The 13,873-nt window shown below is 46.0% G+C and overlaps 1 protein-coding gene across 4 annotated transcripts in view; it reads right to left on the reverse strand.

The window, feature by feature from the left end:
* LOC137424766 (BAI1-associated protein 3) overlaps positions 1 to 13,873 on the reverse strand; it is a 180,441-nt gene that overhangs the window by 137,602 nt on the left and 28,966 nt on the right. For all 4 annotated transcript variants that reach the window (XR_013623070.1, XM_078775902.1, XM_078775904.1 and 1 more), the window contains exons 7-9: positions 9,620 to 9,697; positions 7,647 to 7,725; positions 7,411 to 7,518 (exon numbers count right to left, since the gene is read on the reverse strand). Coding sequence is in view for 3 of the 4 variants with exons in the window: in XM_078775902.1 (XP_078632028.1) it covers positions 7,411 to 7,518; positions 7,647 to 7,725; positions 9,620 to 9,697 (265 nt within the window). In the remaining variant the exon portion in view is untranslated. The remainder of the gene's footprint in view (positions 1 to 7,410; positions 7,519 to 7,646; positions 7,726 to 9,619; positions 9,698 to 13,873) is intronic.

Here is a 13,873-nt window from a genome sequence, read left to right on the forward strand (position 1 = left end):
CTTTAGCTGGCGTTGGATCCACACGCGAGGCACGAGCGTCTCACCTTGATGACTCGATAACTACAGGTCCACCTGGCCTGGCTAGTGCTATAATCCCACTCATGATCGAGGGAATTTTTGCTAATGCTTTGATCGACACAGGATCCACGGATAGTTATGTTGATTTTCGACTTGTGCAGAAACATGGATGGCCGATACTTGGGACAAGACGCCGAATCTTTATGGCCTCTCAGGGGCTATGGCTTAGCACAAAAGGGGTATGTCGACTGAAGCTTTTGATTAAGCGTCGAATGTTTCCGGATGTGCATCTAATGGTAGGGCGGGCCAATCTAATGGTCTTACCCACATTATGTGCAGAAGTTTTGCTAGGACATGATTTTCTCAAGCGACATGTGCGTTTGGAAATGGAATTTGGGGGTACTGATACTCTTGCTGTGTGTGCTCTTGTAGGGATGGAAATTGAGCCACTGTCGCTGTTCCCCAATATGACCACGGACTGTACACCTGTCGCGGTTAAATCGCGACGCTACTCATGAGCTGACGCGCAATCCATTGCGGAAGAAACGCCCCTGCTTCTAAAGGAAGGTATCATAGAACCTAGTCGGTCGCCATGGCGGGCCCAAGTTCTGGTGGTACGAAGCGAATCGCATCGCAAACGCATGGTAATCGACTATTCGCAGATGATTAATCGGTTTACACAGCTGGACGCCTACCCACTCCCGGGAATGGACTCCCTGGTTCGACAGGTGGAACAGTATTCGGTCTATAGCACTCTCGATCTGCGTAGTGCGTATCATCAAATCCCCATCTCTGAGGCAGATCGCATCTATACAGCGTTTGAATCGGGTCAGAGATTATACCAGTTCACCTGGCTACCTTTTGGGGTCACAAACGGGGTCGCTTGTTTTCAAAGGGCTATGGACGACCTCATCGCTAAGGAGAACTTGACCGATGTCTTTGTTTATCTGGATAATCTCACGGTTTGCGGGTATGACCAGGAACATCATGATGCTAATCTGAAGCGCTTCCTCGAGGTCGCGCAGAGGTATCGCTTAACTATGAATGAGGCTAAATGTCGTTACTCTGCTCGCACAATAGATCTTCTGGGGTACACCGTGACCCACGGCTCTGTTGCTCCGGATAAGGAGCGTCTGCGACCCTTGCTCGACATGGCCCGCCCTGCGATTGTGCTTCGTTGAAGCGTGCTCTCGGGCTGTTCGCTCATTATTCTAAGTGGGTACAAAATTTATCCGCGAAGCTCCACCCACTTGTGGACTGCGAAGCATTCCCCATGAGCCTTGCCGCCAAGGCCGCTTTCCATAGCCTTAAGTCCGACATCGCTGGCGCCGCTGTGGCGACGATTGACGAAAATAAATCTTTTGTTTTGGAAAGTGATGCGTCGGATCATGCGATAGCTGCAACTCTCTCCTGGGGGGGGGGGGGGGGCGCCCTGTGGCCTTCTTTTCGTGAGCTCTCTCCTCCGCTGGGTGGAGACATTCGTCTGTCGAAAAGGAGGCGTATGCCATCGTCGAGTCGATTCGGCGTTGGCGTCCCTATTTGCTCGGATGATGCTTCCAAATTATCACGGACCAACAGAGCGTTGCGTTTATGTACAACACCCAGCATGCACAACGCATTAAGAATGAGAAAATCACTCGCTGGCGGATCGAACTCGCCGATTTCTGCTACACAATAAAATATCGCCCTGGGAGGGATAACCTGGTTGCCGACGCCTTATCGCGGCCGGCGACGTGTGCGAGTCTCATATCTTTTGAGGACCTGTGCACTTTGCACGACACCTTGTGCCATCCCGGGGTGACGCATTTCGCTCATTTTGTGCGTAGTCGTAACTTGCCCTACGCGGTTGAGGATATTCGTCAGATCTGTCGCACTTGTTCTGTATGTGCTGAACTCAAACCGCGCTTCTACAACCCTCCTATGGGAACGCTGGTCCGAGCTACTAAGCCGTGGGAGAGATTGGCGATGGATTTCAAAGGGCCACTGCCGGCGTCACCGGCTTCGAGTAACTCTCGTTACCTGCTCACAATCGTTGATGAGTTCTCGAGATTCCCTTTTGCTTTCCTGTGCGTAGATATGACAGCCGCCACGGTTATCCGGTGCCTGCAGAACTTGTTTTCTATGTTTGGGAATCCGGCCTACGTGCATACCGATCGAGGTGCGGTGTTCCTGTCCCAGGAAGTGAGGAACCTCTTACTCCAGCATAATGTCGCTTCTAGCTATACCACTCCTTTTAGGCCGCAGGTGAATGGACAGGTCAAACGCTTCAATGGTATTATATGGAGAGCCGTTACGCTGAGCCTTAAGTCCCTCGGCCAAGGCCTAGACAAATGGGCTTGGTCGCTACCTGTGGCACTGAACTCGATCAGGACTTTACTGTGTACGGCTACCAATCAAATTCCCCACGAACGGATGTTTCATCACCCGAGGAGTTCGGGTAGTACCCGATCTTTACCTAGTTGGCTTGCAGTGCCGGGACCGGCTTTCCTCAAACGTGCTGTTCGCATGAGTAAGTATGATCCACGAGTGGATAAGGTGCAGGTACTCCAAGCTAATCCCGAGCATGCTCGTGTGTTGATGTCTGATGGACGCGAGTCAACTGTCTTCGTATGCCGCCTGGCCCCTTGCAGGGAAATTGACGAACCAATTTACGAGTCCATGGACTCTCCCGTTGCTTTGCCTGTGGAGTATCTGCCGGCCATCTCACCGCTAAACGCACCCCAACCTGTAGGCTCTGTGGTGCCACCTCCGTCACCTGACTTAGGCGGCTACTCCGACGCAGGGGACTCCGGTCTTGGGGATGTAGCACCCGGTAGTTTCCAGACCCGTTGTGGAAGGGTGATTCGTCGCCCCGATCGCTACGGATGGACCGACTGACATGGACGGACAATTGCTGCCCCTACTATTATGCTGCTGCATGCTTGATTCCTGCCTGAGCGGAAGTGTAGTTTTAACGGCGGGGAGAATGTAATGAAATTGTACCTAAGTTGAACCCAGGTGTTATGCTCTCTCCAACCACTGAGAGGCGTCTATAAGAACTCGGACGACCATCGCTCCGGATCATTCCTGTGACATATAATCTGTGACAGCGTAGACTCGAATGGTGCGTATATTTAGATGATCCAGGCTTGCTTGCACTGATTGTTAATTGCTGGACTTCTCCTTGATTATATAATCCTGATATATTGCATGATCGTATTTTTACAGGTGTTGCCAGAGATCGAATTTGCATTAAACCCATCATTGGGACAATGTTGTGGATTTGATTTTTTACAACATAGCTACTCTGTGAGAACTATAGATCTTTTGGGCTACACGGTGTCCGGTGGGGAGATACAGCCCGATTCGGCGCGGCTTCAACCCCTACTCGACCTAGCCCCTCCTGTCGATCAGGCGACTTTAAAGCAAGCAATGGGGCTGTTTGCACATTACTCCCCATGGGTCCCAAGGTTCTCAGAGAAGATATGGGCTCTCGTCGAGTGCAAAACATTTCCGTTGACCTTGGCCACACAAACGTCCTTTTAACAACTGAAGGATGACATAGTTGGCACCGTTGTGACCTCCATCGACGAGACGGTCCCATTCGTGGTGGAGACGGATGCGTCAGATTGCGCAAACGCGGCCACACTGAATCAGGGCATTCTTCTCATGAACCTTATCTGATAGTGAGAGGCGCCATTCCTCGATCGAAAAGGAGGTGTACGCTACAGTGGAATCGGTCCGTAGATGGCGACACTTCCTCTTAGGGAAGCATTTTAAACTAATCATGGATCAGCAATCAGTTACTTTCATGTACGATGGGAAACACTCTCAAAAGATTAAGAACGAGAACATTGCACACTGGGGCGCATAGAATTGGCCGACTATAGCTTTGATATTGTGTACAGACTGGGAAAGAATAACCCTGCGGCCGATGCCTTGTCTCAGCCCATCTGCTCCGGAATGACAGTCGATGAGCTACGTACTATACACAATGCCCTTTGTCACCCGGGCATCACCCATATGGCCCACTTGGTTTGGAGTAGAAACTTGCCTTTCTCCATCAACGACATTCGTCATTTATGCAAGACGTGTCCGGTATGCACAGAACTCAAGCCGAGTTTTTACAAGCCTCCTATGGGTACGTTGATTCATGCTGGATGGCCGTGCGAGTGACTGAACATTGACTTCAAAGGGCCCTTGCCCAGTGGTAGCGCGCACCGCTACCTTCTAACGGTAGTTGATGAGTATTCACGATTCCCGTTTGCATTTCTGTACTCAGACATGTCATCTCTTACGGTAATCTGATACCTTCAGCAGTTGTTCCTCATGTTCGGCTATCCTGCCTTCATACATAGCGACCGAGGAACGGCGTTCCTATCCCAGGATATCAAGCAATTTCTCCTCGAGTGGGGAATTGCTTCTAGCCGCACCACAGCGTACAATCCCCAGGGGAACAGTTTAATTGAACGTTACAATGGGATTATTTGGAGGGCGGTTACTATGGCTCTGCGAACCCGTGGGATGACTTCGAACATGTGGGAGCGTGTGTTGCCGGAAGTATTACATGCCATCAGGTCTCTCCTATGTACCAGGACTAACGCCACTCCTCACGAGCGACTGTTCAAGTACCAACGTCGCAGCTCCAGTGGGCAGCCTCTACCCTCGTGGCTAGCTGAGCCAGGTCCTGCTTTCCTGAAGCAAGCGGCCCGTCAGAGCAAATATGAACCACTCGTGGACCGGGTGGAAATATTGGAAGCAATCCGGAATATGCGCATGTCCGTTTGGTCGACGGTAGAGAGACAACCATGTCGGTCTAGCATCTCGCGCCTTGTGGAGAGGTTAACGGGCAGCCTGTCATGAGTGTACTGGCCGAGGCCGACGCGACTACACCCGCCCGGTTGGATTCGCTCCTGGACGATGCTGAGACCGGTGCCACCACTTCGAATCCCGGGAGCTTGTCACCATTGTCGCCTGCACCAGGAAGCATTCCGAGCCCTTTGAGTAAATCGCCCAACGAGGCCGCTCTGCCAATACCTAGCGTTGGGGGCCCGGGCGTAGATGGGGTTTATCGCTCTCGAATTGGTCGGCTATGTCAGCCACTGACACGTTTTGGCTGGTAGATTATTCGTTCTGATTTGATCCTTTACACCTGCTGCTTTACACCTGTCGCACTTGCTTACACCTGTTAGCCGTATTCTTAAGGGAGGGTGATTGTGGTGAAAATGAAGAAGAAGAAGAAGAAGAAGGAGAAGAAGAAGAAGGGCCTTCGTAGGCATGGGGCACATTGGATGCCTATTTATGGGCGAACGCTCGGTGAGAGAAGGTCAGTATCTTGTCTGCTGAATGAGTTATGCAGAGATGAGCGCTGGATCTTCTTGGTAAGAAGTGACTGGGATTGATGAGTAATGTTTTAGAATGCTTGACTTTGCTTTATAATGCTTAATTAGCTTTGTAGGACTGATTAAATTATTGCCTGTTGTGTGGGATGCCAAAGATCGATTTAAATAAAGCCTCGTATCTTGAAGTGAGGTCTGGGAGCTTTTTCAATACAGTGTGGATGTCGTACATGTTTGTCTGCGTTTTAAAAATTCACTTTCTCGGCAACCATTGGTCCCATTGACACGAAATTTTACCATAGGATCGCCTCCTCCTGTATAATTATTTTATTCATAATTATTGGTATGGACGCCCTCTTGGAAAAACGTTACACCTCTATATCTCCCAAACCGCTCAATGGAAAAAGTTGAAACAAGGCTCATTGTAAAGTACTCCCCATGGGGAATAGGATACGTTAATGATGATGTCATTGATGATGATTAAATTGATGATGATGATGATTGATGATGATGCCTTCTTTATGACATCATAATTCGACAAGAAAAATGCTCCATCCAATCAGTATGAATTTTTTTTCTCTACAATTCTTGGTCCAATTGACACGAAATTTTCACCATAGGAGCACCTCCTCCTGTAGAATATTTTAATGATAATTATGATGTCATAGGTCATGCGCTACAGGCGCCATCTTGGAAAAAGTTTGCACCTCTATATCTCCAAAACCACTGCATGGAAAAAATTGAACCGTGGGTCATTGTCAAGTACTCACCATGGGGGAATAAGATATGTTAATGATGATGTCATTGGTGCCTTCATTATGAAGTCATAAATCAACAAGTATAATGCTTCATCCGATCAGTATGATTTTTTTTTCTCTGGAACTGTTGGTCTGATGTACATGAAATATTCACCATAGGAGTGCCTCCTCCTGAATTTTTTTTTTTTTTAATGATAATTATGACGACATAGGTCATGTGGTACAGGCGTCATCTTGGAAAAACAAAAAAACGTTGCACCTCTATATCTCCAAAACCGCTCCATTGAAAATTTTAAAATGTGACTCATTGTAAATAACTCCATATGGGGAATAGGTGTTGGTGTTGTTAACGATGACGTCATTGGTGCCTTAATTATGACGTCATAATTCGACTGGGACAACGCTTCGTCTGATTAGTTTGAAATTTATTTAGTGTGATCTACGCAACAATTATATTAGAGAATATAAATTTATGATGTAGTCGCTCACGTGGTGTTGGCTCGCACCAAGTTGACTGTGCAGGGAAAGTATTCTAGGAATACCACATCGTTTTAAAACAGTATAGAGTATGTTTGTTGTGTAAAACGGCTTCTTTTTCAGCTCAGCCAGGTGAGGACCTATGCACAACTGGAAAGCACATTATGCTAGAAAAGGGAACACCATAGAATGTTTGGCAGGCGCAATGCAGGCCATGGTGGAGAAGTCAGCCACGGCGAATTGGAGAGGGGACGTAAGACTTTATATTTATTTACTTGGACCTCCCTGTGGGGCAGGATGATCCAGGAGACGGTAATTGAGGTTGATGTTGGAGCCAGACCTTTCGAGAGGCAACATTCCTCTCTTCATCATACCTCTCCTTATCGCTGGCCACCAGCCTGTGCCGCACCAGCCAGCACATGCCTTGCTCAGTCCCTCACTTGTTTCCTATTGGTTTGCGAGTCCCAGTATTTCGTTTTGTTGCCATACTGGGGTATTTCTCTCCTTATACATAAGTTTGCATGCTCCCTCGTCCCTACTTGATTCTGTCAACAGCTTGGTTTGTCTGTTTTACTAATAGAGTCTTATCTACCCTTATCCCTGTATTAATTTTAATAAACAACATTTTAACTATAAATAGACCTGAGTGGACTGATGGTCATCTCTGGAGGTTGTAGTTCAGACCTCTGATGATTTGGGGGAATGGACTCAACTCCCTCCCTCATCCCTCTGGGAGCTGGGGCAACACAACAACTACCAACAAGACTATCTCTTCATTCTCATTGCTACTGACTTGGACACTAAGGACACATGCGCTGCACAGATATACGAGTACATACTCCACTCATGGACAATCGTAGTCGTAGATGACATTCGCCGCGTCCTTTAGGTGACCCAGAATGTGAAGTCAACTTGAACCAAGCATCAAGTCCATGCAGTGGAATGTCCTGAAGAAACAACAAGAAAACCCTGTATAAATGAGTCCATCAGCAACCAAAACCAGAAAATGTCTCCATATTTGTGTATTTTGGTGAACTTGTGTAGTTCAGGTATGGATAGATATAAATAAACTTACCTTTATTGAAACGCAGGTGTAGCCCAAGAAATCATCACTCATTTCCTCAAAAGCTGTTCTTACGGCGTCTTTGAAGTACCTTGTTTCAGAATAAAAGGGATATAAGCATCATAATTGTAACGTCACTTCCTGGTCTGTTCTGCGTTCTATCTATTTCTTCCTCTAGCCTTAACTCTGTATCCAAAAAAAATCATCATAATACTTTCTTAGTAACCTTGAACGCATTAAATATCCAAATCTTATGTTCTGTAGGGTTCTCCATAATAAGGCTGTCCTGGAGAGATATTCAAATGATCATATCCACTTGAATTATCTCCCAAGGTGGACGGAAGTTATGTTTTCACCCCTGTCTGTTTGCCTGTCTGTGAGCAGGATATCTCAAAAGGTTATGGATGGATTCAGATAAAATTTGGTGGACTAGTTGGGTAGGCGACAAGAACAACCTGATTAGATTTTGGTTCAGGTCCGGTTGCAGATCTGGCATATTAGTGGGATGCAAAACGTAAACTGATCAACCTGGTGGAAGTATGAATTGGGTATGCTTCTGGCAGTGATCGATTCTTATGCTATGGAAGTAGCTATCAGGCAGTCCATCTCGACAGAGTATTTTTTGTGAACAAAGGTGTTCCAGAGATTTTAGTTTCAGACAATGGTCCACATTTTGTATCTGAGGTGTTTGCTGTGATCATGCGTGGTAATGGTATCAAACACATGAGGTCAGCACCTTGCCACCCATCTACAAATGGCCAGGCCGAGTCATTTGTCAAATCTTTGAAACATGCCTTACATATGAGACAGGCGGTATGATCTGTGCAGAGTAGAGTTAATGTGTTTTTGCAAGCCTATAGTCAATAGTCAATCGATGGATCCGGATGTTCAGGGCAGTGATAGTAGCATGGATGTTCCTTCGGTATCAGTGGCACCAGGTTTGGTGTCTGGTGGGGAGCCGTCACCTGTTTCCAATGCCCTGCCGGTCATGTCTGCGGCTCAATGTCCGTATGTTTCTTCCAGACATGTTGTACGACCCGCGTATTTGGGTGACCATGTGACTTAAGGTGGGTGGAGTGTAGTACCACGTATGGCCGAGTGAGGCCGCTGTTGGCACGGGCAAGTGAGGCCTGCCTGGATGGAATAAAATGGTGCTCGATATACTCTGTTGGCGCTTTTCCATTGCACAGAACGGTACTGTACGGCACTGTACATTACGGTTCGGTACGGTACGGTAATCCCTGTGTCGTTTTTCCATCGCACAACAGAACCGTGCAAATAGGTGGAGTTATCCAGATTTTCCATGTATTATTTTTGATTCTTATCACTTATGCTTTAGCTATCTTCTCTCCGGAATTGTGGTAATACAAAATGGCCGCTGGGTCTGAACATAACGTGACGGTTCTGTGACGATTACGATTGACCAATCAATGGTCTGCAGTATCACTAGCTCCACCCATAGGTCCGGGTTCGGCTCGCTTGGTACCTATCCATAGCAGGAATCAAATTTAGCATGGGTACTTAGGTACGGTACGGTTCGCTTGGCAATGGAAAAACGAAAAAACGGATTTTGGTTACGGTACGGTACGGTGCGGTACCGCAGTGGAAAAGCGCCATCTGTGTCTTCATCATTGTGCTAAATACACCACAAAATAAATATCAACGAGGCTTTCAACAAATACATGCACAAACAGGAATGTTTGGACCATATCAGTTTTCCTATAAAATACAACCATATTAATAGAACCCAAGATCAAGTACGACTTCCTTATTTCTGCTGGGAATGTTTATTATGACGGAGGATCTTATCTTCAAACATCTCGAGATATTAATTTTATCCTATCCTTTCTGAGCAACCTATCTATGATATTACTACTTTTGCTACTGAGAGCACATCTCTTCCAATTAACATACTCGTTTAAACAATTAAACTCCTAAAAAATAATAAATTAAAGCTTTTGGGAGAAAAATGAAACTTCAATCACCTTTTCACACCTTGTAGACCTGACACTTTGCTCAAGCTGCCAAACGTTTCAGTAAAAGAAAGCTCTTCATCATGGTCCCTGGTGAAACACAAAGACAGTAGGAAATATATATATGTGATTAACAAGAACAGCAATAAACAACAGCAAACAGAAAAAAACAAACAGCAAAGACAGCCACAACAGCAACAACATCAACCATTGTATGGCCATTTCCCCCTTTTTTCAAGAGGTTGTTCAAATGATGGCATTCCTTCACATCGATCCATCCATTGTATAAGTTCCATGCAAACCCAAACACTCCATATATTTCATGACAGTTTCAAATATAATATCTTTTTAAGGACTTCCTCTTGGCTTTCTTCAGTCTACCATGAGCTTTATCGTTTTCTTTACAGCTTCATCTTGTGAACTTTTTGCACATGACCACACCAACTAAGTCTTCTCATTGTGAGTTATTACCTCCGCCACCAAAGGTGGATGGAGGTTATGTTTTCACCCGTGTCTGTCTGTTTGTCTGTCCGTTTGTCTGTCCGCTTGTGAACAAGATATCTCAAAAAGTTGTGGACGGATGATTTTGATGAAATGTGATCCTGTATTGTGATTTTCTGGTCTACTCTAGGATACAAAAGTAAACTGTATGATACAAAACGTAAACACTGGCAGAGGTATGCTCTCTACTGAGTGCCGTTCTAGTTCTTCACTAGTAATGATTTTTAAAATCTCTTCCTGATTTCTGAACTGTTAAACACAAGAATGTGTAAAAAGAGAGAATAATATCCAAGGTGACACAGAAACAATGGAGCAATGTAAATGTTTTGTCAAATTTACATATCTGCAGTTTCTGTGTCACTTAAATGTAAATGAATTCATCTTTGTTGAATTAAAAACCTCCGATCATGTGTGGGCCTTTTATAAAACTAGTACACCCACTTCCTATGGGAGCGGCAGGAAGGATCACGTCATTATCCTCTGTTGGGTATATAGACTACAGCAGATCTAGGCTCGGGTCCATTAGTCTGTGGTAGACGTGAGAAGCATAGAATGCCTCAAGGATGTCGGGATTCGTCCAATTTTCTTTCAGTTTAGTGTTAAACAGCAGTAGCGACTGTTTAAAAGGTAATCAAACATATTCGTGGTTTATAATATTTACGGTGTAGCCCATATGGTTTGTAACCCACTGAAAGGCCGGATCTGGATTCAGACCTAAACCAAAATGTAATTGCTTGTTGTCGCCCAACCAACTCATCCAAGTTTTGGCATAATCCATCCACTTCTTTTCAAAAATCATGCTATATATCGTTTTTTGCTCTATCATTCAATGGTGAAGAATCGCTGAAATCTTTTTTAAAGTCTCGTATCCAGACACGTACCTTCAGCAGAATCGAAACGCTTCGTCCTTGTCACACACCCAACCTGCCCACCAAAATTCGTCCAAATCCGACCATAACTTTTTGAGATATCTTGTTTACAGATAGACAGACAAACATGAGTAAAAACATATAACCTCCATCCACCTTTGGTGGCGGAGGTAATAAGATCAACCCTGTAAAGTGTTCACAGTGATGATGCGAGGACTAATAAAAACGATCAATAATGTGTTTACGAACAACAACACTAATGATGTGAGGCAAAATGAGCCGTGGAAACTGAAAAGAAAAACCGATATACGCTGTGTCTACAGGAGAAGGAGGAAAAAAAAGTCTGGTGTGGGTTTTTTTATTGTTCCTTTTGCACAAACTTGTGAATGACTGAATTACATGTCGTGTAAGACAGAATTTCGGTGTCAAATATGAAATTGTGTGTGCTTGAACCAGAAATATGGAGGCTCTACTGTACTGCAAAACTGGCGGTTTTTGGAATTATTATGAAGGCGATTTGTGTTCCTCTTTTTTTCATTCCTCGTTTTTCCTATCTGTGCAATCAACTCCCCACAATCTCTTCAATCTCATTCCACCCTCCAAGTCTTCAAGAGAGCTGTTCACCACCATCTCAGATGATCCCCAATCCAAAACCATGATCTTTTCTGCCCCCGTTAATCCCTCCCACCAGATTACCTTCTCCCAAATTTCCAATTTTCCATCCTGAAAGTTTTCTTCTGTATCCTTCTTGTCTGCCCTATGTGTCCTCTCCTACCCCCACACCCATTGTTTGTCCCCAAGTCTCTCTTTATCTTATCCTTCAACTATGCTGTTGGTGTTTTCCCCTATCTCAACTGTTCCTTTTGACCTATTGTGTCCTGATCCGTTCAGTGTACTAATTCTAGTCCTTCCACGAGCCTCGACTATGTACACCAAAAATCTCAATATATTGTTGCGGATATGGGATTTGGCCTCCATCCATATCCGCTTGTAAATATTCCCCTATTTCCCCAATACTTCCCAACTATCCCCAATCCCCCATTCCCTAGTCCCATTTTCTGTAAACAACACTCTGTAGAACCGACCTTCCCCTTTTTCCCCCATTAAATGTCGTGCCCAGGTTCACCGCATCTCACGTAGACAACTATAGGACATCTTGCTAGTTATTCTTAGTCTATGTCAGTTAAGGACTCGTTTCCATGAATTCTGACTCTTCGTTGCACCAGAATGTGATTGTATGTCACCATTAGTAAGTTTAGGACCTCCCAATACCTCCCCGCATCTCTTCCTCATGGAACAACAACACCAACAACAACAACAGCGGCGGCGGCGCGGCGGCGGCGCGGGGAGTGCGCGTCCTCACTCCGGCTTGGTTAGCCGCCATTGAACATGTGCTCCGACGGGGTTACCACGCAGGGGCTCGCTGTCAGCTCCTAGTCAAGGGCGGAGCCCGGTAACCCCCCCGCACCCAATGGAGGCGGCGGACCGATTCCATCTGGGGCGGAGCTAACGAGCCGAGGGCGTGTCACTCCCCGCTGGACATGCGCAGGAAGAGGGAGGTGACGTCAGATGCGCCTCAGCTACGAAGAAGAAAGGACGCCACCTCCTAGCGCTGAGAAATACCTCCCGGCATCTCGGGACCGGACCGGGTCGATTCTGCCCCTGAGCCAAGGTGCACCTTGAGCTATCGACTGCCTGCCCTTCCTTGCCATCAATCCCTGTGTGAGTCAGTCTTGTCCCGTTTGTCTGTGGTCTGTCGGGAATAAGATAAGACTGTGTCTAAGTGCCCATCTTGCTGTGCTTTACCTCTTGCCGTGTAATCTAACCATTCTGCATAACCAATATTATATCCTCCTCCGGAGGTCTTGAGAACTGTACCCCTTGTGTCGTTGCCTTAATCCCAGCCGTTGTGTCCTTTCCTTCATTGATTTAGCATAGCGCGATTCGGCCAACGTTCGAGTGTAATCGGGTAACTTGTGCGAACACGGCGGCCATTCCGCTCGGTCAAGCAACATCTAAGTCGTGTCCGTAACAATATCATATCAATATATTAAATTTTATATTTAACCTCATGTCGGTATTTGAATTTTATATTTATTACATATTTAACCTCCAACAACCTCCACTTGCCAACGCCCGCTCTTCCTCCGCTTGTACGAGTATCTCAGATCCAAAAACTTATTGAATGGTCCACATCAAAAGAGTAACAAGATTATTTTTATATTCTTTTTACATTGAAAACTAGCTGAATGCACCCGGCGTTGCCCGGGTTATTTTTGAATAATTTAATCTTCTGTACATAGGTCTTACTACTATAATTCAGCTTTTACTCGCGGCGGTAGAAGATTGACTACTATAATTCAGCTCAGCTTTTAATTGCGAAATGGGCTCAGCCTGGCCGAAGCGGCCTCGACCGGCCTCGCCACCGAGCCTATAACCTTCCCAGGGCCCGTCCCGACATTTTTAGTTATTCTTGAATGAATTTACTACTATAATTCAGCTTTTACCCCACGGCCGTAGAAGATTGACTACTATAATTCAGCTCAGCTTTTAATTGCGAAATGGGCCCGGCCCGGCCGAGGTGGGCCTCAACCGGCCTCGCCACCTAGCCTATAATCTTCCCAGGGCCCGTCCCGACATTTTTGGTTGTTTTTGAATGAATTTACTACTATAATTCAGCTTTTACTCGCGGCCGTAGAAGACTGACTACTATAATTCAGCTCAGCTTTTAATTGCGAAATGGGCCCGGCCCGGCCGAGGTGGGCCTCGACCGGCCTCGCCACCTAGCCTATAACCTTCCCAGGGCCTGTCCCGACATTTTTTGTTTTAGAGGTTTCCTCCTGTCTTTCAGCGTTCAGGCGATTAGCGTGTGTAGACAGACAAACAAACAAACAAA

The sequence above is a fragment of the Myxine glutinosa genome, chromosome 4, assembly GCF_964187855.1.
Source record: "Myxine glutinosa chromosome 4, kmMyxGlut1.1, whole genome shotgun sequence".
NCBI lineage: Eukaryota > Metazoa > Chordata > Myxini > Myxiniformes > Myxinidae > Myxine > Myxine glutinosa.